Genomic DNA, 21,480 nt, shown 5'->3' on the forward strand with positions numbered 1-21,480 from the left:
CCGGGCGGAGCGGGGCGCACGGCACGGCTCGTCTCGGCTCAGCGCGGCACAGCACGGCTCGGCTCGGCTCGGCTCCGCTCTCCCGCCATGGCATCCAAGTGCCCCAAGTGCGACAAGACCGTGTACTTCGGTGAGCGCAGACCCGGGGCGCGGCCCCGAATCCCCATCCCCGAGACCCCCGCTCTGGCTCCCCATCCCGGAGCCGGCGCTCATCCCTGCCTCCCCAACCCTCGGCGCATCCCCGGGTCCTCTTCTCCTTCTCGGCCCCAGGGGCTGTCCCCCCGTCCGGCGCATCCCCATGTCCCCCCAGCACCCTGCCTGGCAGTGGCTGTTCCTCCCCCTGCGTCTCACTCAGCGGCCGCGGCTCCCCGCTCTGCCCTCCCCTGACCCCCATTCCCGGGTTGTGTTGGGGACCGCTTCCTCCGGGGGCGGGGGACAGGAGGGTGTGAGTGGCAGGGGGGTCCTGGAGACTCTCCCCTGCTCCCTGGGCTGAGGAGGTGAAGCAGGGTGTGAGGAGCCCTGTTTGGGGTGTGTGCCTGCAGCCTGGATTGCTGTTGGGGGGGCTCACGTTCCCCTGTACCCACTGGCTGGGGTCGCAGAGGAACCAAGCCCAGCCAGCATGGACAGAGTGCTGGGCAGGGGGCTCCTGGGCGCCGAGGGGGTCTCTTGGTGAGGAGGAGCAGGAGGTGGCAGGTGCAGACAAATCCTCCTCCCAGCCGATTTGTTCCCATTCTCTGCCAGCCTCGCTCCAGCTGTGCCGCTCGTCCGGGCCCCGCTCGCAGCCCTCTGCCGGCCCTGCCCCGGCCGCAGAGCTGGTGAAAGGGTTGGGGCTTCCGCGGGACTTTTTCAAAGGCAGTGCCCGGGCGTGGAGGTTCATCTTGGCATGCTCGGGCTGCGTTTGGGATCAGCGAGCCCCTGCAGGTCTGTGAGGGCCCTGCAGCGGGCTGTGGCTGGTCAGGATCTCTGGGAATCGGGGCTGCCCGGGGTGTCTCCTGCCGGACACCCTTGGGGTGAGCACTGCCACCCAGGCTGCAGAACATGCCGGGAGCAGAAGTGGGAGTGAGGGCTGATCCTCTCCTTGGGATTCCTCACCACCACTCCCCAAGGAGCTTGCCCTAGCCTGCTCTGGGCCCAGCTGAGAACTTCTCATGGAGTGACCTGATCCACCCCCCCACCCCCCCCCCAGGTCCTGGGCATTGGCATCTTCAGGGTAGGCATCCTCGGGACTGTACTGCAGCTTCAGCTGGACTCTAGAGATGGCTCCAGCACTCTAACCCCAGCTGCCCACAGGGTCCAGCTGACCTGGCCTGGTGCTGCCTGCTCCCCCCCACCTCCCTCCTCCAGTCTCCTTCTGGTGCTCCTGGGTCCAGTCCCTGCTGCCTCAGCATGGTGGTTTGGTTGTGGAGAAATACCAATGGGTCCTGATGGTGCCTGAGTGTTTGAGCCATTGGTGCTTTCATTCCTTCCCGGCCATCTCCAAGTAAACACAGAGAAATAGGAATTTGCTGTCTTCCTCCTTTAAATAAACCTATTTGTGTGGGGGTGGGAAGGGCTCAGCCCCTTGGAAGTCTTTCCTTGTGTGACTCCTTTCCTTTTTAAGCAGAAAATAGCACGTCTGTCCAGCCAGCTGGGCACTGGCCTGGGGTCAGAGTCGCTCCCTGTGCTCAGGGGATAAGCCTCGCCTGCGTGGGAGGGGCTGGGGCTGGTTCAGAGACACCCCCTCCTGCCTTGCTGCTGGAGGAGGCCAGGCGGTGAAGCGCCAGCCCCCAGCGGTGCTTGTGCCCTTTCTCCCCATGTGCTGGGGGGTTTCTGGGTCTCTCAAGGATGTGGTCTGGGTGGGAATGATGCTGTACCCCATGCCCCCAGCTGTGTGCCAGCTCTCTTTCCCTAGGTGGGTTTCTGTACTTGCAGTGGTCCCTGCCCAGGTCTCTGCTGCTCTTTAGCTTCCTCACTCCTGCCTCCCTGGGGCACATGTTGTTGGCGTTCAGGGAGTGACAGCCCCCATCACAGACCTCCCTGCAGGGGCCACGCAGCTCCTGCTGCCCCTAAGAGAGACTGGGGGTGAGGTAGGGAGCAGGGGTGAGTCAAAACAGGAGTAAGCCAAAAAGTTCTCTGGGCTTGGAGCTGAGGCAGGCTGGAGCAGCACCTCCTTGCTGATGCCTTGAGCTTTTCCTTCAGGAACCGCCCAGGCTCGGGCAGAATGAGTCTGGGTCTGTTTGTTGAATGCACAGGAACCGGGCTGAGCCATCTTTCCAGCACATGTCTGTGGGGATTTCCTCCCAAGGGCCCAGATGGTTCAGTGGGAAGGTGCTGGGAGCGCCGTGCCAGGGGTTTTGGGAACGCTTGTGCATTCCTCGGCTGGCCCGAAGCTGAGCGGGGAGGCGATTCATAAAGCCCTGCTTGTTCGGGAGCACTCCTCGCCCGTGCTGAATGAACGCTGGCAGCTAGCGCTTCTCGGATGCCTGGGATTGCAGCCGTGGCTGCTGGGTGAGAAATGCCACCGTGCCCCGCTGCCGGCCCTGCGCCCTGCCCGAGCAGCGCCGGCAGCCGTGGGTGCCCATGGAAAACTCATTTTCAGCCTGCCTGTTGCTTCATGCTCCCTGGAAAAATCCAGCGGGCTCCTCCCTGAGTCGTCAGGAGGATGTGGGCGTTTCCTGAGCTACAGAATGAGCTTTTTTCCTTTAAAAAGCACAGGGAAATATAAAAATAGTTTTCTGGCTTTTTTTCCCCCTAAGCAGGCTGAGGTCTGTGACATCGTTTCCAGGGGTGGCTGGGACTGCCCTTCCTGCCTTAGGGAGGTTGGAGGGATGGAGTGAATGTTTAACTGGAGAAGCAGTGCTGCTGGCAACTGCCGGGGCTGGTTCCCATCCCGCGCTGGCAGGTGGCGGCGGTTTGGGACTGGGGCTGGGGTTGGGTTATCTCTTCTAGCAGGAAGCGCTGGAGGGACCGCGGCCGCCCGAAGCCAAACAGCCGCGCATTTCCCCGGCTCCCTTTTGCATCCTTAGCCTTAAATGAGTTTTGCAGGGTCGCCGGGAGCCCTGGCCAAGCCTTTCCGCCTCCTGTCCTTTCTTCCCAGGGAACTGCGGGGGATCGCGGCTGCGGGGGGTTTCCTGTTTTCCCATCCAAAGTGCGAGGCAGGCGAAGGGCCCAGGGACGTGGCCGGCACACGTGCAACAGGCTCTGCCAGCGGGTAGTTCCCAGGGCACACTCTGCACACGCTGGGGTGTCTGCGGGCAGCAGGAGCCTGCCGCGCTGCTTGCTTCCGAAGGGGCATACTGAAGGCACGGGGGGGCACAGTGGGGGCATACTGAAGGCGCAGGGGAGGCACACAGTAGCCCCAGGCTTGTCCCGTCTGTGTCTGCAGGGCTGGGGTTAGCTGCTCCCCGGTGACTGCTGGTGGGCTGTTTGCTGTTGGGGACGAAACACGTGGAAGCATTCAGGTGGGAAGCAAGGAGGGTCCAAGCCTGTCATGCCCAGAGGGGCTGGCAGCAGATGCCTGGCCCTGCTGTCATGCCGATGTCCTGAGCGTGCCCGGAGGAGAGAGATGCAGAGAGGCGGGGGGGTCCCTCCCTGCAGAGCCCCGTCAGAGGGTCAGCTCTGCAGAAAGTCAAGCTGCAGAAGCCACTCTGTCATTAATAAGTAACCGCTGTCCTTGGCTGCAGGCACTGGCTGTCGGGAGAGGGTGGCCCGCCAGCGGCCGGGCGGGAGAGATTTGTTTTGATGGGAGCCGTCCCTAACAAAGGAAGCAGCTCTCCGAGCGCAGCAGCCAGCACGTCAGCAGCGGCACAGCCCCTGGCTTGCCAGCGCGAAGGCTGGCTGTGCTCCTTGGGTAGCTGCCTGCTCTGATGCCTCAAGTCTCTGCTCTGGGAGCGTGCGTGGACCTCGCAGATCATTCGGTAACTAAGGAGGTGCCAGCTGCCAGCTCCCCGCTCCCCGCGCAGGGCCCTGCTGGGGCGGGATGCCTCTGTGGGAAGCTGAAGGATGGGCTGATTAGCATTAGCTTTTCCCTCAGGAAAAGAGCTCCAGCTCTAGAAAATCATCTGTAGGAGGGCAGGAGGGGACGGTGTGAGGTCTCAGCCCCCTTGCTGTTTTGTTGTGCACTGGGGGAGGAGCACACTTCGGTGGAGCTCCTGCACGGAACAGTGCTGGCATCTCGAGTGTGTGTTCACAGGATCATAGCATGGTTTGAGTTGAAGGAGCCTTAAAGAGCAGTTAAGATCCAACCCTCTCGCCATGGGCAAGGAGACCTATAACTAGACCAGGCTGCTCAGAGCCCTGCCCAACCTGGCCTTCCAGGGATGGGGCATCCACAACTCCTCTGAGCAGCCAGAGCCTCACCACCTACATGGTGAAGAATTCCTTCCCAAAATCTAATTGAAATCTCCCCTCTTCCAGTTTGAAACTGTTACCTCTCATCCTATCACTGCACTCCCTGATGGAGTCCATCCCCAGCTTTCCTGTAGGCTGCCATTAATTATTTGAAGGTCACTACAAGGTCTCCCTGGCGTCTTGTCTCCTCCAGGCTGAACAACTGCAGCTCTCTCAGCCTATCCTCAGCCCCCTGATCATGTTCATGGCCCTTCTCTGCACCTGCTCCCACAGGTCCATATCTTTCTTGTGCTGAGGACCCCAGAGTTGGATGCAGCACTCCAAGTAGGGTCTCCCCAGGGCACGGTAGAGGGGCAGAATTACCTCCCTCATGCTGCTGGCCACCCTTTTGATGCAGCCCAGAATAGGGTTGGCCTTTGGCTGTGAGCACACGTTGACAGCTCATGTCCAGTTCTTCAACCACCTGTACCTCTAAGCCCTTCTCCACAGGGCTGCTCTCAATCCACACATTTGTCCAGCCACTATTTGTGCTTAGGATGGCCTTGCAGGCAGCTGGGGCTCAGCTGCTGTGGGACACAGGGATCCACTTGGATGTGCCTGCAGGGTTTGTGCCAGGGGGCTGTGCTGGCCAGCGTGGGTGTCCTGCTCTCCTGATGTTGCTGGCCCGTGGGGAGCCCTGCTGCTCCTGGGGCTGTGGCTGCCACAGGCTTTTGGCTGGCAGCTCTCTGCAAGCCTGCTGGTTCCAAGTGACTTCCTTTGGTCTCTGGTTTGTGGAACTCTGCACCCATGTCACAGTTTCTAGACAGGTCTCAGGCAAAGTTCCTTGTGCTTCTGTCCTCCCTCCCACCCCCTGGCAGGAGCACATGGCTGGGGAAAGGAGCAGTGATGGTACTGGAAAGCAAAGCTGAGGAAAGGTGGAGCAGGAACGCCCAGGGGAGAGGTAATGGAAAAGCTGTCACTGCAATGGTGCAATCAAACACAGATCCTGGAGCCTCTGCATGCTGCCACTCTTGGCTGTAGTGAACTGGTGGTGCCCATCGCTCCTGCCAGTGGTCTGGGAGGCCCTGAAGCAGCCAGGGAGGTGATGGAGAGGGACAGGTCCTGGTACGTGGGTGGGCAGAGCTCTCCCCCCAGTTTGCTGTGCACCTGCTGGTGGGGAGTGCCCCTGCTGTGGCCCCTAGGGAGATTCTGAGCATCCTTTTCTCCTGCCTTCCCTGTTCACACTGTCTTGCCCACAGCTCTGGGCTGAACCCTGCTTAAAGCTGCCACTACAGGAAGCCAGGAGGGTGGGGGGTGAGGAGCCTTGGAGCTGGAGAAACACTTAGATGGGCTTGGCTGCTTCAATACGTCTCTGACTTCTGCTCTCACCAGCACAAGCCAGGAAACTGCCTCATCCCCCTGGCTCTGCCTGCCAGAGATGGTATCTCAGTGCACAGGAGGAACACCGAGCTCTGGACCAGCAGTTAGCCAGGGAGAGGTTTTGCTCAGGTACCTGCCCATGCCCCAGCTCCCTGCCGACCATTCTGCCCTTCGCCATGTGGTGGGGTGAGGGGAGAGCTGCCGGCTGCCTGCATCCCCCCTGCTGGCCCAGGGTCCTGCGGGCAACGCCTCGGGTGTGGGTCTGTGCTGCAGCAAGCAAGCAACCAGCTGATTTCTTGAGCGCAGCCCCGGCTGAGCCCAGTGCCTGCCAAGAGTCGCTGCTGGTCCTCTCCCAGGCACAGCCGCAGCGGAGCTACCTCAGAGCCGGAGGGAGGCATCCTGCGCGGATGCTGCCTGATGAAGCACAGGAGCTCCATGGGATTTGGAGAGTGGCTTGCGGAGGCTGCCCTGGCCCCAGCAGGCAGAGAGGGAGGTTGAAGGCTGACGGCCAGGAAAGTGCTTGCAGTAGGGGAGGTTTTGTGGCCAGAGGGGCCGGGAGCGGCGGGAGCCGCGGCTGGAGACCAAACAGCCCTCGCTCGGGCTCGGCTGTGCGGGGGCTGGGCGCCCAGGGAACACCTCACCTCGCTGTGAGGGCCTGGGACACGGGAGCCCCTGCCTGGGGTATTCCTTGTTCCCCCTCTGGCTGCATTGGGCTGGCTTTGCTGCGTCCTTGTAGAGAGCCCAGGGAGCGAGCGAGCGGCTCGGGCTGGAGGGCTCGCCTGGCCTTGCTGCGGGAGGGCTACAGGCGCCTCTCGGCCACGGAAAAGCCCAGGGTGGTTCCCGGTGGCACTGACTGTCTGATGGGGGAGAGGAGCTGCCTGGTTGTGCCTGAGGAGGGCATGAGGTGTGGGGTGTGGGAAGAGCCTTCCTAAAGGACTGGTGGGGCACCACGATTGGTGGCACAGCACGGAAAGAAAATCCTCAAGCTCTCCCTCTGCCTGTTCCATCTCCTGGCCATGCTATGAGGAGCTGGGAAGGGGATGAAGCTACTGGCTGCCTGAGCTCCCGGCTTTGTTTCCAGCCATTCACCAGGCTCCTTTTCCCTGTGCTCGTTCATTCTTTTGTGCCTGCCACTGCTTTGAAATGCATCTGCGATTGGTCTGACGGCATCCCTCTCCTCCAGGGATGCTGGTCCCTGGGGGGATTTGGCAGCTTCATCTCCAGACTGGGCTTTGTCAGCCCTTCTCCGCATCCTCCCGGGGCTGCGGTGGGGTGGATGGGGCACAGCCCAGCTCTTCGCAGAGACGCTATGGTGGTTTCTGCTGAATAAGCCTCCTGCTGGAAGCAGCGCCGATGTCAGCCCGTGGAAATACCTGTGCGAGGGCCTGGAGCCAGCTCGCTGCAGCCCCCGGCGCTGAGACTCGGAGGAGGGATGTGCCCTTCCCACCCCAAAACGATGCACCCACCTCTGCCCCGCACCAACTGCCTTGTCCAGGCACGGTGGGTAATTGAGGGAGGAGCTGTGTTGTCTCTGGGGTGGGGCTGCTGCGTGGAGCAAACTGCTCCTGACCTCTGGTTTTCACTAGCTCCTCGGCAGCAGGGGCTGCACACTGCAAGTCCATCCCTGTGTTTCGCAGACGGCCACATGCCTCCACGGGGCCATTTTCCCTCGGGAAGAGTTTTGTTATGCACGGGCATGGAAAGCTGCTGTCTCTGCCTGTCTCTGGAGCAGGGGTCTCTGCCGCACGGGGAGGACACAGAGAGAGGCTTCTCCTCCGGAGCTGATGCAACGGCGGAGCTGCCGTGGCTGGGTGTCAGGAAATCTGGGCGCTGGTGCTTTCCCTCCCAGTGATTTATGGGGCGGTGTGGCCACGGGCGAGATGCCACTGCCCTGGAAATGGGCTGGGGAGGCTCCAAGCTGCTTCCTCTGCTCGGCGTGAACAATGCTGCATGGAAAGCCCTGCGGCTGTGCCGGCCCCGGCCCCGGCCCCGGCCCCGGCCCCGGCCCCTGGGAGCCTCCGTTTGCAGCCAGAGGATGTCTGACCAATCTCTTGGTGACATTCTCCACCCCTGGGCAAGGGGCAGCCCCGGTGGTTCCCAGGCTCTCCCCATGCCCTGGGAGCAGGACAGGGCACGGGGCCACCTCCTCTCTCCTGCCCTGCCCACCATCGAGGTCCCTCTTGTCCTGCATGGCCCGGGGATGCCTGGTGAGGGGTTGCACACGTCCGGGAGCACCAGGGATTACAGCTGCCTGCCCTGCTGTGGGGGACACTGCAGGGACCTCGCATCTCGTGGGGGGCAGGAAGGAGCTGGTGTGGGCTGTGGCCGTCCTGTCATTGCAACGGCCTCTGGAAAACATCCGCCCGGAGTTTCCTCCTCGCTGTGGAGCCAGGGCCGGGGTGTCGCGGAGCCGGCGGCGGCCGGGGGGAGCCAGGGGTGACACAGCCGCAGCACAGCCTGGCCTGGCTCTGCCTCCACCGGGACAAAGCCAAGCAGCTCTTTGGCCCTGAGCCTCTGGCTCAGCTTCCAGCCCATCACGCTCCGTTTCCCTCCGTGCTCACCCTGGGCAGGCACCCGTTCCTGCCGGGAAGAGCTGGGGCTGCAGGGCTCCTGCCACAGCGGCTGCTGCAGCGTCTGTATGTCCCTGTCTCGTCTGGGGAGCACTGGAGGGACTGGGGGAATCTGTGCCCTGGGGCTGGGGCTCTGCCTCCAGGGGCAGCTGAGGGCTGCAGAGGAAGAGGAAGCCAGGGTCTGGCCTTGGCCCCTTTCCTGTGAGCTGCCTGCTGCCAAGGGCTGAGGAGACATAAACTCTCCTCAGCCCCTGGCTTGGGGCCAGCAGGGATTCAGCCTGGAGAAGAGAAAGATCTGGAAAGACCTTGTAGCACCTTCCAGTACTGAAAGGGGGCTACAGGAAAGCTGGGGAGGGACTCTTTATCAGGCAGCATAGTGATAGCTGGGTGTAGTGATGGCTGGAGGGGTAACAGTCTCAAACTGAAAGAGGGGAGATTGACAGTAGATATGAGGAGGAAATTCTTTATCACAAGGGTGGTGAGGCACTGGAACAGTGCCCAGAGGGGTTGTGGGTGGCTCCTCCATGGAAACATTCAAAGCCAGGTTGGATGGGGCTGTGGGCAATCTGATCTGGTGGAAGGTGTCCCTGTCCATGGCAGAGAGGCTGGAACTAGGTGGTCTTAGGGTCCCCTCCAACCCAACCCATTCTGTGATTTGGCCTGGCAGCTCTGAGCAGGCAGGCAGAGAGCCCTGGCTGTGGGGGCACATCCTTTCACCCTGCTGCCCTCTCCCTCCTGCGCTTAGGTCCAACAGCCTGGACTTGTGCATAGCATCACCAGGAGGTCAGTTCAGAGCTGCTGGTCCCCCATGTGCTTTCTTGGGGATACTCTTGGGGCTGTCCTCTGCATCCTGGTGCAATGGCTCTGCCTCCCCCCTCTCATGCTGCCCTCCTCTGCCACTGGCCACCTCAGGCTGCACTGGGACTGACGTTTTGTGTGGTGCTGGCAGTTGTTCAATCATCTCAGCCCTGCAACGTGCCCCGGATGCAGCTGTTTGCCTTGGGAAGGTGGCTCCAGGAGCCTGCACCTGCCCTTGGGGAGCTCTTGACCCCTATCTTGACCTGATGCATGCAGGTGACATTTACTGAGGTCCTTGGAGAGGAAAAGGGCAGGGAAATGCAGCATTGTGGAGGAGGTGTAGCTGTAGAGCAGGCCAGGGCTCCAGTTGCACTTTTATTTGCTTGTTAAATATTTTATTTGGCTCTTCAACCTCGGTTTTACAGTGGCTGCAGTGCAGTCACACTGCTCCCAGCTGTCTCCACACGTGTGGGGGAGAGCGAGGGTGAGGGGGAGTCGCTGGGGGGCACAGGGCAGCACCTGGCCCCACAGGAGCTGGGAAGGAGCAGGGATGGTGTGAGGCTGGGATGCAGGATGAGGACTGGCAGCTCATTCTACCTCCTGGGTGTTCCTGGAGATGCACAGCAGTTTCCTCCCCTGAGTTTGCTCACTGATGCTTTGAAACTTGTTGGTGCCGGCAGGGAGTTGCTTCACAGGTTCCTGGCACTCCAGGGCAACGCAGGGATGTTGTCTGTGTGCCTGTCTTCATGCTGCGCCTGCCCCCAGGCTGGGGGCGAGGGGAGAGCATCTGCATGGACAAGGGATGAGTGTTTTCCTGGGCCAAGCATCCATCCATCCTTGGTGGCCCTGGAGGCTGTCTGCTGTCTGTGCTCACAGCTGGAGGCAGGAGGGCATCCTGGGAGCAGCACTGGGGCAGATCCAGCTGCGGACTGGGAGTGCAGCCGAAGCTTCCCAGGGAGGCTGAGGCTGGGTGTGTGTGGGGGAGGGATGACTAAATGGGTGGGGTGGGCATGGTAACACCAAATATTTGAATGGGAGCAGGGTCACGCTGGGTAACGTGGTAGGTAAAAATAGTTGCAGGGATTAGAAAGGAAAACTATACTGTTGCTGGCTTGGCCTGTGGGAAAGGGCATCTGTGTGATGGCACTGGGGGACAGAGGCTGGGGGGGCTTGTGCTTGTGGCTTGAATGGCCCCAGGGACCCTGCAGGCTGAAGCAGATTGGTCTCTGCGGTGTGGTTGCTTGACACTTCACACTGATGAGCAGCCCCCCTCCGAGGCAGCCCAGAGCTGGGCCTCCCCAGGGGCTTTGACAGGTGCTGGCCCCTCACTCACCCTCTCCCGTGTTCCCTGCAGCTGAGAAGGTGTCCTCCCTGGGCAAGGACTGGCACAAGTTCTGCCTGAAGTGTGAGCGCTGCAACAAGACCCTGACCCCAGGCGGGCACGCCGAGGTAAGAGCTGCTGGGGTGGCCTGGCTGGGAATCTGTGCTGCCATGCAGGGGTGACCTGCTGGGCTCTCCAGCACCCCAGGGACAGGGAGTCCCATGAACTGGGTTGTGGCAGGTACCCAGTGCCATGCAGAGGGACTGTCCCTGCTGCTGCTGCTACCCGTGGTGCTCAAGAGCTCTTGTGCACAGTCCTGGGCGAGCCGCTGAGCGGTGCTGGTGCCACGTGTCGGTGCCCTAGCTGTGCCACCGCAGGACGTGCTCCCAGACAGCCTGTGACAGGGCTCAGCATGTCCCAGCAAGCACTGGGAGCAGGTCTGTGCACCTTGCTTGGGCACGGCCCTGGCTTCAAAGGTGTGTGGGTGCCAAGAGCCTGCACTGCAGCGTGGTTAAAAACAGACAGAACCGGGAACGTGTGGGTGGCCGTGGCAGCGCTGGCTCAGCTCTGGGCTGTGGGCTGCAGTGTGATGCCCCCATGGCTGCCCATCACTTGGGAGCATGAGGGTGCTGTGCCAGCAGTGGCAGGTGCTGAGGCCTGGGAGCAACTGTGTTTTCCTTGCGTGATGCCCCAGGGTGGCACGCGCAGCGCCTGTCATGCCAGCGTGTCACCAGCTCTTTAGCAGGGTGCTAGGAAGCAGGACAGCTGGGCAGCAGGTGGCAGGGACAGCCGTGCTGGTTTCCCCCAGCCCGTGGGGAAGCAGGGCAGGATGCTGGGGAGGATGGGGCTGCGTGTGCCGGATCTGTGCTTCGGGCTGGGTTAAGCCCGGGGGATTTGCTGCTTCTCCATATAAGGCTGGGTTGTGCTCCCCGGGGAGACGGCAGCCAATCCCCCACCGACTGCTCCGGTGGCAGGAGCTGGCCCTTCCCTGCTTTTTCTCCCTCCTTTCAAGCCAGCAGGCCTGGCCGGGTTGGAAAGGTGTCGCGGGGAGACCAGCTAAATGTTTACCCTCCCCTCCGGCATGGTAACGCTGCGAGCGCGCTGAGATTTATGCCTTGCAATGCTCAGCAGCTGCCTGCTGCCAGCCTGCTGCCTGCTGCCAGCCCCAGCCGTGCCCCCAGCCGCTCCCGGCCCTCGCCTTCAGCTCGGGAAGGCAAGGCAAGGGACCCTGCTGCTGCTGCTCAGCCCCCGCCCCGCCCGGCTTGGGCAAGGTGTGCTCCGAGGGGAGGCAGAGCAGGAGCAGTGGGGCACGAAGCGCGGCTGAGATGCTGGATGGAGCTGAGCAGGCAGTGGGGTGGGTTTGTGCCGCAGGATGGGGTCCCAGTGGGTGCTCCGTGGGTGGGTGGTGTGCGTGGCAGCCCCGCTGGCCCCCTGCCCCAGCCACAAAAGCTCTTTCTTTTCTCTTGGCCTCGGTTCACGCTGGTCCATGAGAAAGGGCCGTGGGGAGCTCTGGGGCTTATCGCCGGCTTTGTGCCTTCCTGTGATAATCGACCCCGGCTGATAGCGGGGTGATAGCAGCCGGGCTGGGACCAGCGCCCGCGCAGGGCCTCTGATCTCAGGCCAAGGCCGGGGGGAAGCCGTGGGGCTGTGTGTGCACAGCGGCAGTCCCGGTGCCACGCCGCTGGGCTGGGGCTCGGGAGTGCCCCCGAGCCGCGCTGCTGCGGGCTGCTGGCGCTCCGGCCCCGGGGCACGGCCGCAGGGCTGGGTGCAGGCAAACCCCTTGGGTGCTTGGATCGGGCTGGGCTGTCCCTGGCAGACCCACGGGCCGGGCGCAGGTCGGAGTGTGGGCATGGCCACAGCGCCCTCCGAACGCCGGTGGGGATGGAAGCGATCCCAAGGGAACTACGGTGGCTGCTCAGCATCCTAACGCCCCCTTCTCCCCCCAGCACGATGGGAAGCCCTTCTGCCACAAGCCCTGCTACGCCACGCTGTTCGGCCCCAAAGGTACGTGGGTGCTGTGCCGGTGCAGCCGTGCCCAAGGCTCCAGCAGGAGCCGGGTCCCCCCCTCCCCGCCGGCAGGAGCCGGGCTCGCATGGGCTGAGCATCCAGGCAGCGTCCCCTGGTGTAGGAGAGCAGAGCTGCTGGAGGGAGGGAGGGATCCGTCCGGACAGCTGCCGCCATTTCCCGCTTTGTAATTAAACATTTGAAAAGCAAATTCCCCTTCAAACAGAAGGTGGAGGCATTGCCCCAGCCCAGGCACAGCCGGGGAAGGCCCGCAGGCAGCAAGCCAGGGCCAAGGCGCAGCGGTGCCCATAGTGGGGCTGGGGGAGGTGGGACCGGGGTCTGGGAGGAGGATGGAGACCCCAAGTGCTCCCAGGCCTCTCTTTGCCCCACTGCAGGGGTGAACATCGGTGGTGCTGGGTCCTACATCTACGACAAGCCGCAGATCGAGGGGCAGACTGCTCCAGGACCCATCGAGCACCCAGTGAAGGTGGAGGAGAGGAAGGTGAATGCTGCACCTCCCAAGGGACCCAGCAAAGGTGAGGGGCAGGGCGGGACGGACAGCCTGGCCCCCCACTGTCATCCAGAGCCACTGTCTCTGGCAGTGGGGTGGGGTATAGGAGGTGTGGGGTCCTCTGCACTCGAGTATCCTGGCTAAGCTCTCTTTCCATTTCCCACTTCCATGCTCTCTCTCTCTTACAGCCTCCAGTGTCACCACCTTCACCGGGGAGCCCAACATGTGCCCACGCTGTGGCAAGAGAGTCTACTTTGGTAAGGTGCCCAGTGGGCAGTGGGTGCATGCCCTGGGCTGGCATGCAGAGGGGCTGGCAGAAGGGTTTGTCTCAGAGATGGGACTGGGGGCACAGAGGAACCTGCAGAGGGGAGTCCCTGGGTGCAGGGGTTCATCCTGTCCCCTGCTGCACCTCCCAGGTGGATGCTGTGAGCTTCGCAGCTGTCCTCAGCTGACCTCTGTCACCTACAGGGCAGCAGAGGGGTGGGAGGGGTGGGGAGGCTGGGGTGCACAGGGCTGCCTCGGGGTTTTGTACGCAGAGGGGATGTCCCCACGAGGGGCACTCCCCTTGGCACGTGTGCAGGGGGCATGGTGACCCTCCCTCTCGCCCTGCTGTAGCCGAGAAGGTGACTTCGCTGGGGAAGGACTGGCACCGCCCCTGCCTGCGCTGCGAGCGCTGCAGCAAGACCCTGACCCCGGGGGGCCACGCTGAGGTAAGGGTGCCCAGGAGCCCTGGGCAGCTCGTGCAGGGTGCCCTTGGGCCCTGGCTGAGCCACGCTGCGCTGCACCTGCCTTTGCCAGAGGGCAGGGCTGACAGGAGCAGCTCCCGTGGTCTGGGGGAGCGCTGGAGGTGCTGGGGTGCGGCTGCTGCAGGGGATGAGCAGAGGAGAGGTGCCTAGGCAGGGGGATGTGTCCTGGGGCCTGGCCTTGGCCTGGCTCACCCCGGGTGACATGCTTCTCTGCCCTGCACAGCATGATGGACAGCCCTACTGCCACAAGCCCTGCTATGGGATCCTCTTCGGGCCAAAGGGTGAGTGCCTGGGGGAGTCTGGGGTGGGAAGCTGGGCCAGGGGCAGGAGCCTCACCTGGGCTGCCTCTCTCAGTGCTCCTGCCAGCACCCAGAGGGGACATCTCCCTGGAGCACGCCGCTTCCCCTCCCCTCACCCCTCTGTATCTTCCCCCATGCAGGTGTCAACACTGGAGCTGTGGGAAGCTACATCTATGACAAAGACCCTGAGGTGAAGAACCAGCCCTAGACGGTGGCCTCCTGCCCGTCCATCTGCCTGCTCTGTGCCCCCTTACTAACCTCTGCTCACAGCTGGAGCAGACCCTTGCTAGGCTGGCCACAGAGCGGTGCTCTCTCTGCTGTCTCCCCTCTGGGCAGGATGGCCCTGCCCCCTGGGTTATATATTATAGCCTCTAATATAAGCTTTGGTGTTTAAAGGCAAAGGTAGAAGGTGTTTCTGGTGGTTCCCAATGTGCTCTGTCCTCCCCAGCCCTCCCGCCAGCCCCCCGAGTGCAGGAGGCGGCAGGGCGGGTGTGGGGATGTCACCCTGTGCAGGGGACAGTGAGTGGCACCCAAGGGGCTGAGAGCAGGGGGAGGTCCTACCCTGAACGTGTGCCCCTCGCTGGGCTGATGGTCAGGGTGCCCAGCTCTCTTCCTCACCAGCTGCTGGGGATGTGTGGGTCCCCTGAGGACTCTGGCTCATCTGGCAGCTTCCTGCCCTCCATGCCCTGGCTCTCACTCTCCCCAGGGCCCACAGCCAAGCTCAGCAGCTGCTGAGGTTGCAGGTCCTTGCGTGCCCATCCCTGCACACCCAGGGCATCCCTGTACGCGCCCTTAGGCAGGTGCCCACCCCGCTCTGCCGGCTGTTTTGGGTTGGTGCCCCCCTGCAGCCTGGTTGCCCATGGCAGCAGAGCCTGTGCCAGGGAAGTGAGCTGCCCCCTGCTCCCTGAGGGCAGAGCGCATTGGGCTGGCGGCTCCGGGGCAGGGCTGTGCCTGCCTCCCCGAGCCGGAGGTTTCTCGTTGTTGTTGTTGTTTATTTATAACCAGTTGTACATGTGCCCCTTGCTTTGGAGAGTGACACCTCCCCCAGCCTCCCCCCAGCCTCCCCCGGCCCCCCTGCACCCCCAGCCCTGCTGCTGCCCAGCAGCCCAGGGAGGGGCTGCTGCAGGGGCCCCTCTGGGGCAGCGAGCCCTGGGGTGCCAGCACCCTGCTCTCCCTTGGGCTTCCCTGGGGCTGTTTTGTTATTTGCTGACAATAAAGGTTTTGAGAGATGTGTTGTGTGGCTCCCTTCTGGGGGGAAGCTGTGTGCGCTTCCTAGCATCCCTCTGCTGCCAGGGCAGTGTGGGGACCCTGCTGCTGTGGTCCTGCCCCAGCTGGCTCCTCCCAGCCAGAGGGAGAGCAGCCTTAGGCTCAGCCAAGGTGCTCTTGGTGCAGCACAAGCCACGGCTGCTCCCTGAGCTGTGAGCAGGATGGGGTTGTAGAAAGCTGTGCTGGCCCTGGGGATGGGATGGGATCCTCCCTGGCTTTGCAGGGTGGAAAACCGATGGAGGGATGTCACACAGCAGGTGACACTGCACCACCAGCCCCGGCTTGCTGAACAGGCACGGCGCCTGAGCAGGGCTGCTGGTGGGAAAGCTCAGCCCACTGGCAGAGGGGCAGGAATGCAGTGGAATGCAGTGCTGGGGCATGGTCTTCTCCCCCACCACCCCTTGGGAGCTGCTGTGTCCCCAGCCAGATACCAGCCCCGCCGCCAGGCCTGGTTTTAGACACGCAGCCATTCCCCCTAGGAGCTCAGCGTCTGCAGAGCCGGGCAGGGAGCCTGGGGCTGCCAAGGCAAACAGCGGCGCTGGGAACCGCCGCTCAGCTCCGGCAGCTCCCTGCAACGGCCCTGCTGAGCCATCTGCTGGCTGTGCTCCCCGGGGCCTCAGGGACCCCTCCAGCCTGCTTTGCTGGGGAAAACGAGGACCTGGTGCCCCCTGCAACGTCCTGCATCCCTGTAGCAGCTTCTCCCCTGGAGCTGCTCCATCACCTAGCAGGAAGGGATGGGTGGATGCTGGCCATGGCCTCTGGCCCGGGCATGGCCAGACAGTGCAGCAGGCCCTGCAGAAGGGGAGTGCTGCCTGTGCCCCTGCCTGCTGCAGTGGCACCCTCTGGGCTCAGGCAGCTGGCAGAGCATTGGGTGCAGGAGCTGCTGGCTCTCCCTCTCCCAGGGGCACGCAGCCTTTTCCCAGGCACGGAGGGCTTGCTGGAACGGTTCTTGAGCTGGGGGTGGGCTCTGTGTGCTTGTCTTCGTGTTTTGGTGGGGTTTCTATAGAGACCTGACCCCTCTGCTGCTTTAGGGGCCAAGGCTGCTGTGTAAACCAGAGCAGTGTCACTCCTCTGGCTCCTTCCCTGACCCGCAGCAGAGAGCTGGGCCCTTGCAGCCAAACTCTGCCAAGTCTGCCCCGTGCAGCAGCAATGTTGGGTCCCCATCACCCACCTGGGACCCATCCCTGCTGCCAGTGAAGCTCCACTGCTGCTGCTGGAGCACCAATCTGGCTCTCTTTGCTACCTTTATTTACCACCATTAGTCGAGCTTAACAAGCCAGCCTTTTTTGCTAGCCAGCAGCAATCCCTGCAGCAAGGAGTTTCCCCAATGGACTGCAGAGCCTGATCTTCCTTCCCACCACCCTGTCTGCAGCCCAGGGTGGGGTTCAAGCTCCCAGGCACCCACCCAGCACCACAGGCCTAACAGCATCCTTGCCATGGCCCTCAGCTCTGGCCCCTTGGAGGGGCAGCTCCAGGCAGGATGCTTTCTGCAGGGGGGAGCTGGGCACACCCCAGACAGCTGAGACCAAGAGTGTGGCCAGGGTGGGATGGGAAAGAGCTGATGCAGGGCTGCTGGGGCTAGTTAAGCCTTGAGATAACATAAATTGAGATAGTTAAGCCTAGAGATAGGCAGGAGGGCAGCTTGGTGGTGGCAGGAATGGGGAGAGGGTGTTCCAGCATCTGGTGCTTGGGATAGTTCTGGGTGTGAAGGGATGTGGAGCAGGATGGGTCCAGCATCAGACACAGGATTATTTTGGGGCTGCATTTTTTCCCCCCCTTCCTTTCTTTTCCCACTTATATTTTCTGTTCCCCATGAGAGTTCTGCTGGGGGAAAGAAATGAAGTTAAAAATAGACAGAACTCAGCTCTGCTGCAAGAGAGGCTGCCAGGAAGCCTGCATCCATCCCAGCTCCCTGCTGCCCCAAAGGGGACAACACAGCTGCTCAGACCCCAGGTGGGTGATGTCTCCTTACTATCCCTGCACCCTGCGGTGGTGAGGGGGCTGGGTACCCCTCATGGCAGAATGTGGCCCCCATGTGCAGTGGGGACCCACAGAGAGGATGCTAAGCCCAGGAAAATGAAGGCAGTAGCAGGGCTTTGGGTTCTCGTGTGGGGTTAGCTGTGTGCATGCCAAGGGCTTGGGGATGCCCCCAGGCTGCTGGGTTGGTGTGGGCACCAGGATTCTGACACCACAAAGTGGCACTGCTCAAGCAGAGAGGGCAGCTTTGGCCTCTAACCCTTGGTAAGTGCTTGTATTTATTTTTGGGAGGCCTATGTGAGCTGAAAATGCTCCTTTAGTGGAGGCTTGGAAAGCATCCTTCCCCTGGGAATGTCAAATAGTCTTCTTTTTTTCAGCTGGAACTTGATTTGGGGATAAAAAAGTTGTAGGGCTCTGGAGACTGCAGACATGCTCTCCAGGGTATGGAGGAAAACAGAACAAAGTGGATGAAGCTGTGCCTGGAAGTCCCCCAGGCTCTGTGAACTTGTCCTGGGCCATTACCCTCACTGCCCCCAGCTTTTCTGGGAGCTCAGCAGGGAGCTGTGCCTCGCAGGTCCTTGCTGGGTGGAGGGCAGGGACCCCGCCAGCTGCCACCGTGCACCGGTGCTCAACCTGTTCTGAAGGCAGGCCAGGTGATGGGTGCTAGCCTAGGTATCCCCAGGCTGTGGGAGAAGCAGGATTGTCACCCTGTGGTGCTTCTCAACAGAAGGCTGAGGCCACCCATGCCACCAAACCCGGGGCTGTATCACTGGAGCTGTTGTCAGTGGTGCCACTACCCAGGAAAAGGAGCTGGTGAGTGTACAAAGGCTGCTCCCAGAGGGTCAGGGCAGGCTGCCCACAGGGAAGCACCAGGGAGGGACTTGTTGTGTCCTCATCATTCCTACCCCCACCACCTGAGCCAGCCTGTGCAGGGAAGGGAGATGCAGCCCTCGTGGTGTGGAGGAGCTCCTGAAATGCAGGGAGAGGGCAGGGCTGCAGGGCTGTGGCTGGCAGCATGGCTCTGATGTGCCAGGGGCTGGAGCAGCACAGCTGGGCAGCAAAGCAAGAGAGATTTAAAGCATTTGCTGGGAAGTCAATAAATAGAAGCCCAAAGGGATGGAGTGCTGGAAGATGTGATTTAAGATGGGATATTAAAAGTGACCCAGTAAGAACAGCTTGGATCCACCAGGGCCAAAAACCAGCTCCAAAACACCCTGATGTCAGTGGCATTGCTCTCCTTGGCTTGGCTGGGGTTTGGCTCTGCCCCAGGAGGAGGCTAAAGTACTGAGTGTGAATACTGGAGAGGGTGTAGCAGAGCAGGCAGGGATGAAGGAGAAGGAATAGCATAAAACCAAAGAGAGGAAGATTTGGGTTGTAAATCCCAAATGCACTGGGCTGGGCTGTGGCACAGGGAGAGCTGCTGGCACAGGCTCCAGCCATGGCACTGGCAAGGAAGATGCTGGCTCAGTTCTTCAGCAGCTCCTCAGCTTGTTGCTGTCTTGGGGAGGGATCTGTGAGGGACTTTCCCTGAGGGGTGCAGGCTGGGCTTTGCAGCAGCCTTTATATCACCAGCTGGTTTCCAGGTGGGGTGAGCAGCCTTGGGACTGACTACTCGAGGGGCTCCTAGAGTGCCCTGGGGCTGCTTGCTGGCAGTGGAACACTTGTGCTGGTGGGCTGGAGGTGTGCACGCTGCTAATGGGGCAGCAAAGCTGAGATTGCTTGTGCTCCTCTCTCCTGCTCTGGCCTGACCTTCTGTCTGGCTTTGGTAGGGCAGGGAGGAGCAGCTGTGCCCCTCTCCCCTCCCTGTGCTGTCACCATGGCATGACCATGCTGAGCAGCCAGCTAGGAGAGAGAGCAAACACCTCTGCAGCCCTTCTCCTCATCTCCAGTGAATTTTTAACCAGGAATAAAAGGTGTGGCGGCAGCAGCCTGGACCCAGCCCAGGACAAGTGGCTGGACCCACCCCAGGGCAGGGCTGGGGAGCTTGTCCCTGGCACTGCTCTCCTCCTGGCCAGCCCCTGCAGCATGGATGTGCATCTCACTGGCAGGCAGAGGCGATGCCTCATGGGTGCTGGGCAGCTTCCCAGAGCAGCGGGCGTTGCTTCCTCAACAATCCTGGCTGAGTTTGATAGCCACAACAGAAACAGCCAGGGCTGTGCCAGGAACATGCACCAAACCCTCCCCCAGCAGAATTTATCCAGGAGGTTTCCTTGGATTGCCACTAATGGAAAGCTTGCAGAAAAGAACAGATGGCAGTGGAGGCTTTGGCCAGACCCTATACAGGGCGAGTGGGCGAACGGCGCCTGGATGAAACCAGAGAAGATTCTCCATGTAGCTGGTACTTGGAGGGGCAGGATAGGTGGGTGAGGGCTACCACCTTCTGCTATCCAAGGGATGGAAATCCCAGATGCAGCCCCAGCCTGGCCATGCATGCAGCAGGGCTCTCCCTGTCCCCACCGTGTCCTGGTGCCACCCAGCAGTGCCTCGCAGGGCTGGGAGCTGGCCCTGGGGCTCCTGTGTTTGTTATTGCTCACGCAGTGTAATATTAACTGCAGGATAGTCGTTCACACCCTGCCTTTTGAGGCTGAGCACTGACCCCACAGGTGACTGCTGTGGGCAGCCAGCTGCCTCACCTGGCCTGAAAGGTTTGCTGCTAGAACCGGCTGTGTGATTGCCCCTGCCCACGGAGGGGTGGACTCTGCACCCACCAAGGAGGGAAGCAAGCACAGATTTTTGGCACAGCAGTGAGCAGATCTCACAGGCTCTGAACCTTCTGGGCTGGGGTCTGGAGCACAGCCCTGTGAGGAGAGGCTGAAGGAACTGGGGGTGTTCAGCCTGGAGAGGAGGAGGCTTAGGGGAGGCCTTATTGCTTTCTACAACTACCTGCAGGGAGGTTGTAGCCAGGTGGGGGTTGGTCTCTTCTCCCAGGCAAGCAGCACCAGAACAAGAGGACACAGTCTCAAGCTGTGCCAGGGGAGGTTTAGGCTTGATTTTAGCAAGAAGTCCTTCCCAGACAGAGAGGCTGCCTTTTGGAATGGGCTGTCCAGGGTGGGGGCAGCATCCCTGGAGGTATTTAAGAGTAGCCTGGATGAGGCACTGGTTGATTAGTTAGGGTTGGGTGATTGGTGGGACCTGGTGATCTTGGAGGTCTCTTCCAACCTGGTTGATTCTGTGATTTACAGCACCAGGCAGCTGGTGGTGGTTGTGGTTGAGCCCCTTCCCCATGCCCCGTGTTCCCGCACCGCCTTTCCCGATGCTGTCCCAGCTAACTCCCAGCCGTCTGCCGCCGGTCAGCCTCATGCAGACGTACCCCCGCGTGTTTCCCGGGGGGTGTAATTTGCCCTGACGGCCGCCTCCACGCCCTTGTTTTCCCAGCCAGGCACTAATGGGATTAGCCACATGCAAATCCGGAGGGGCTGGAAGGCGAGGGGGCGCGGGGGGCGCTGCAGCCCCCCGCCGTGAGCCGCCCTGTGCCGCTCGGCAGCGCTGCTCTGCGGCGCCGGCACTGCGCGGCTCTTTGGAGGGGATCCGGGGCCTGGCAGCTGCCCTCCGCCGCTGCGGGGATTTCGTTTTTAAAGCCTCCCTGTAATTTTCTTGTCAAATTAGAGTCTCAAAGCTGAGCTGGGTAGGGCCTGTGCTACACCGAATAGTTTTGGATGAGCAAGCTGTTGACTTGCACGAGTGTGGGCTTGAAACGTGGCCAGGGAGGGAGGTTTTTTTTCCCAGGACTTGCAGCTGTGCCATTGCTGGGCAAACACTGGACTGAGGTGCCACCAGCCCCTGGGTTATACCTTCACTGGTGGATTGTCTGCCTGCTGTGGGGCAGTGACACGAGAAGCATGGAGAGCAGGAGGGGAGCTGGGAGCTGCTGCCCTGGCAGCCGGGCTGGTTCGCTGCATGGAAATGGCTGATCCTTCTTGCTGTGCTAGCAAACCCAACCCAAAGCAGCTTATGTTACCCACCCAGCCTGCTAGAATGCTGGTGACTTTTCCAGTCGTTGCTCCAGTAATCAACAGGGGCCAAGCTGCTTGGGGTGGGTATTTGGGCAGGCAGCATGTGCCCTCTGCTCTAGCATGCCCAGGAGCTCTCACCTTGCAGCCTTGCCCCATCAGCTTGGGAAACTCTTGTGGGGCCCTTGGGAGCTGCCAGGAGCTTGCACAAAACAAGCTGCAGATAGGCCTGAGGAGCTGGTGCTGGCTCCTTCTGGTGCTCACTTGAAGGACCAGGGAGTGACCCTGGCCATAACAACACCACCCAAACAAACAAGCAGGGCAGCCCCGGGTTTGTTGAGGGCCGTTGC

The 21,480-nt window shown here is 61.6% G+C and overlaps 1 protein-coding gene across 1 annotated transcript; it reads left to right on the forward strand.

The window, feature by feature from the left end:
- On the forward strand, positions 1 to 15,166 carry CRIP2 (cysteine rich protein 2). Its single transcript, XM_068164627.1, has 8 exons — positions 1 to 130; positions 10,411 to 10,505; positions 12,324 to 12,381; positions 12,777 to 12,917; positions 13,081 to 13,149; positions 13,508 to 13,602; positions 13,862 to 13,919; positions 14,078 to 15,166. Exons 1-8 carry the CDS (start codon positions 88 to 90, stop codon positions 14,143 to 14,145), a joined length of 627 nt encoding a protein of 208 aa, XP_068020728.1. The 5' UTR covers positions 1 to 87; the 3' UTR covers positions 14,146 to 15,166.
- The last annotated feature ends 6,314 nt before the right edge of the window (positions 15,167 to 21,480 follow it).

The sequence above is a fragment of the Melanerpes formicivorus genome, unplaced genomic scaffold, assembly GCF_026170545.1.
Source record: "Melanerpes formicivorus ecotype bairdi unplaced genomic scaffold, bMelFor1.0.p_v2 SCAF_81, whole genome shotgun sequence".
Classification (NCBI taxonomy): domain Eukaryota; kingdom Metazoa; phylum Chordata; class Aves; order Piciformes; family Picidae; genus Melanerpes; species Melanerpes formicivorus.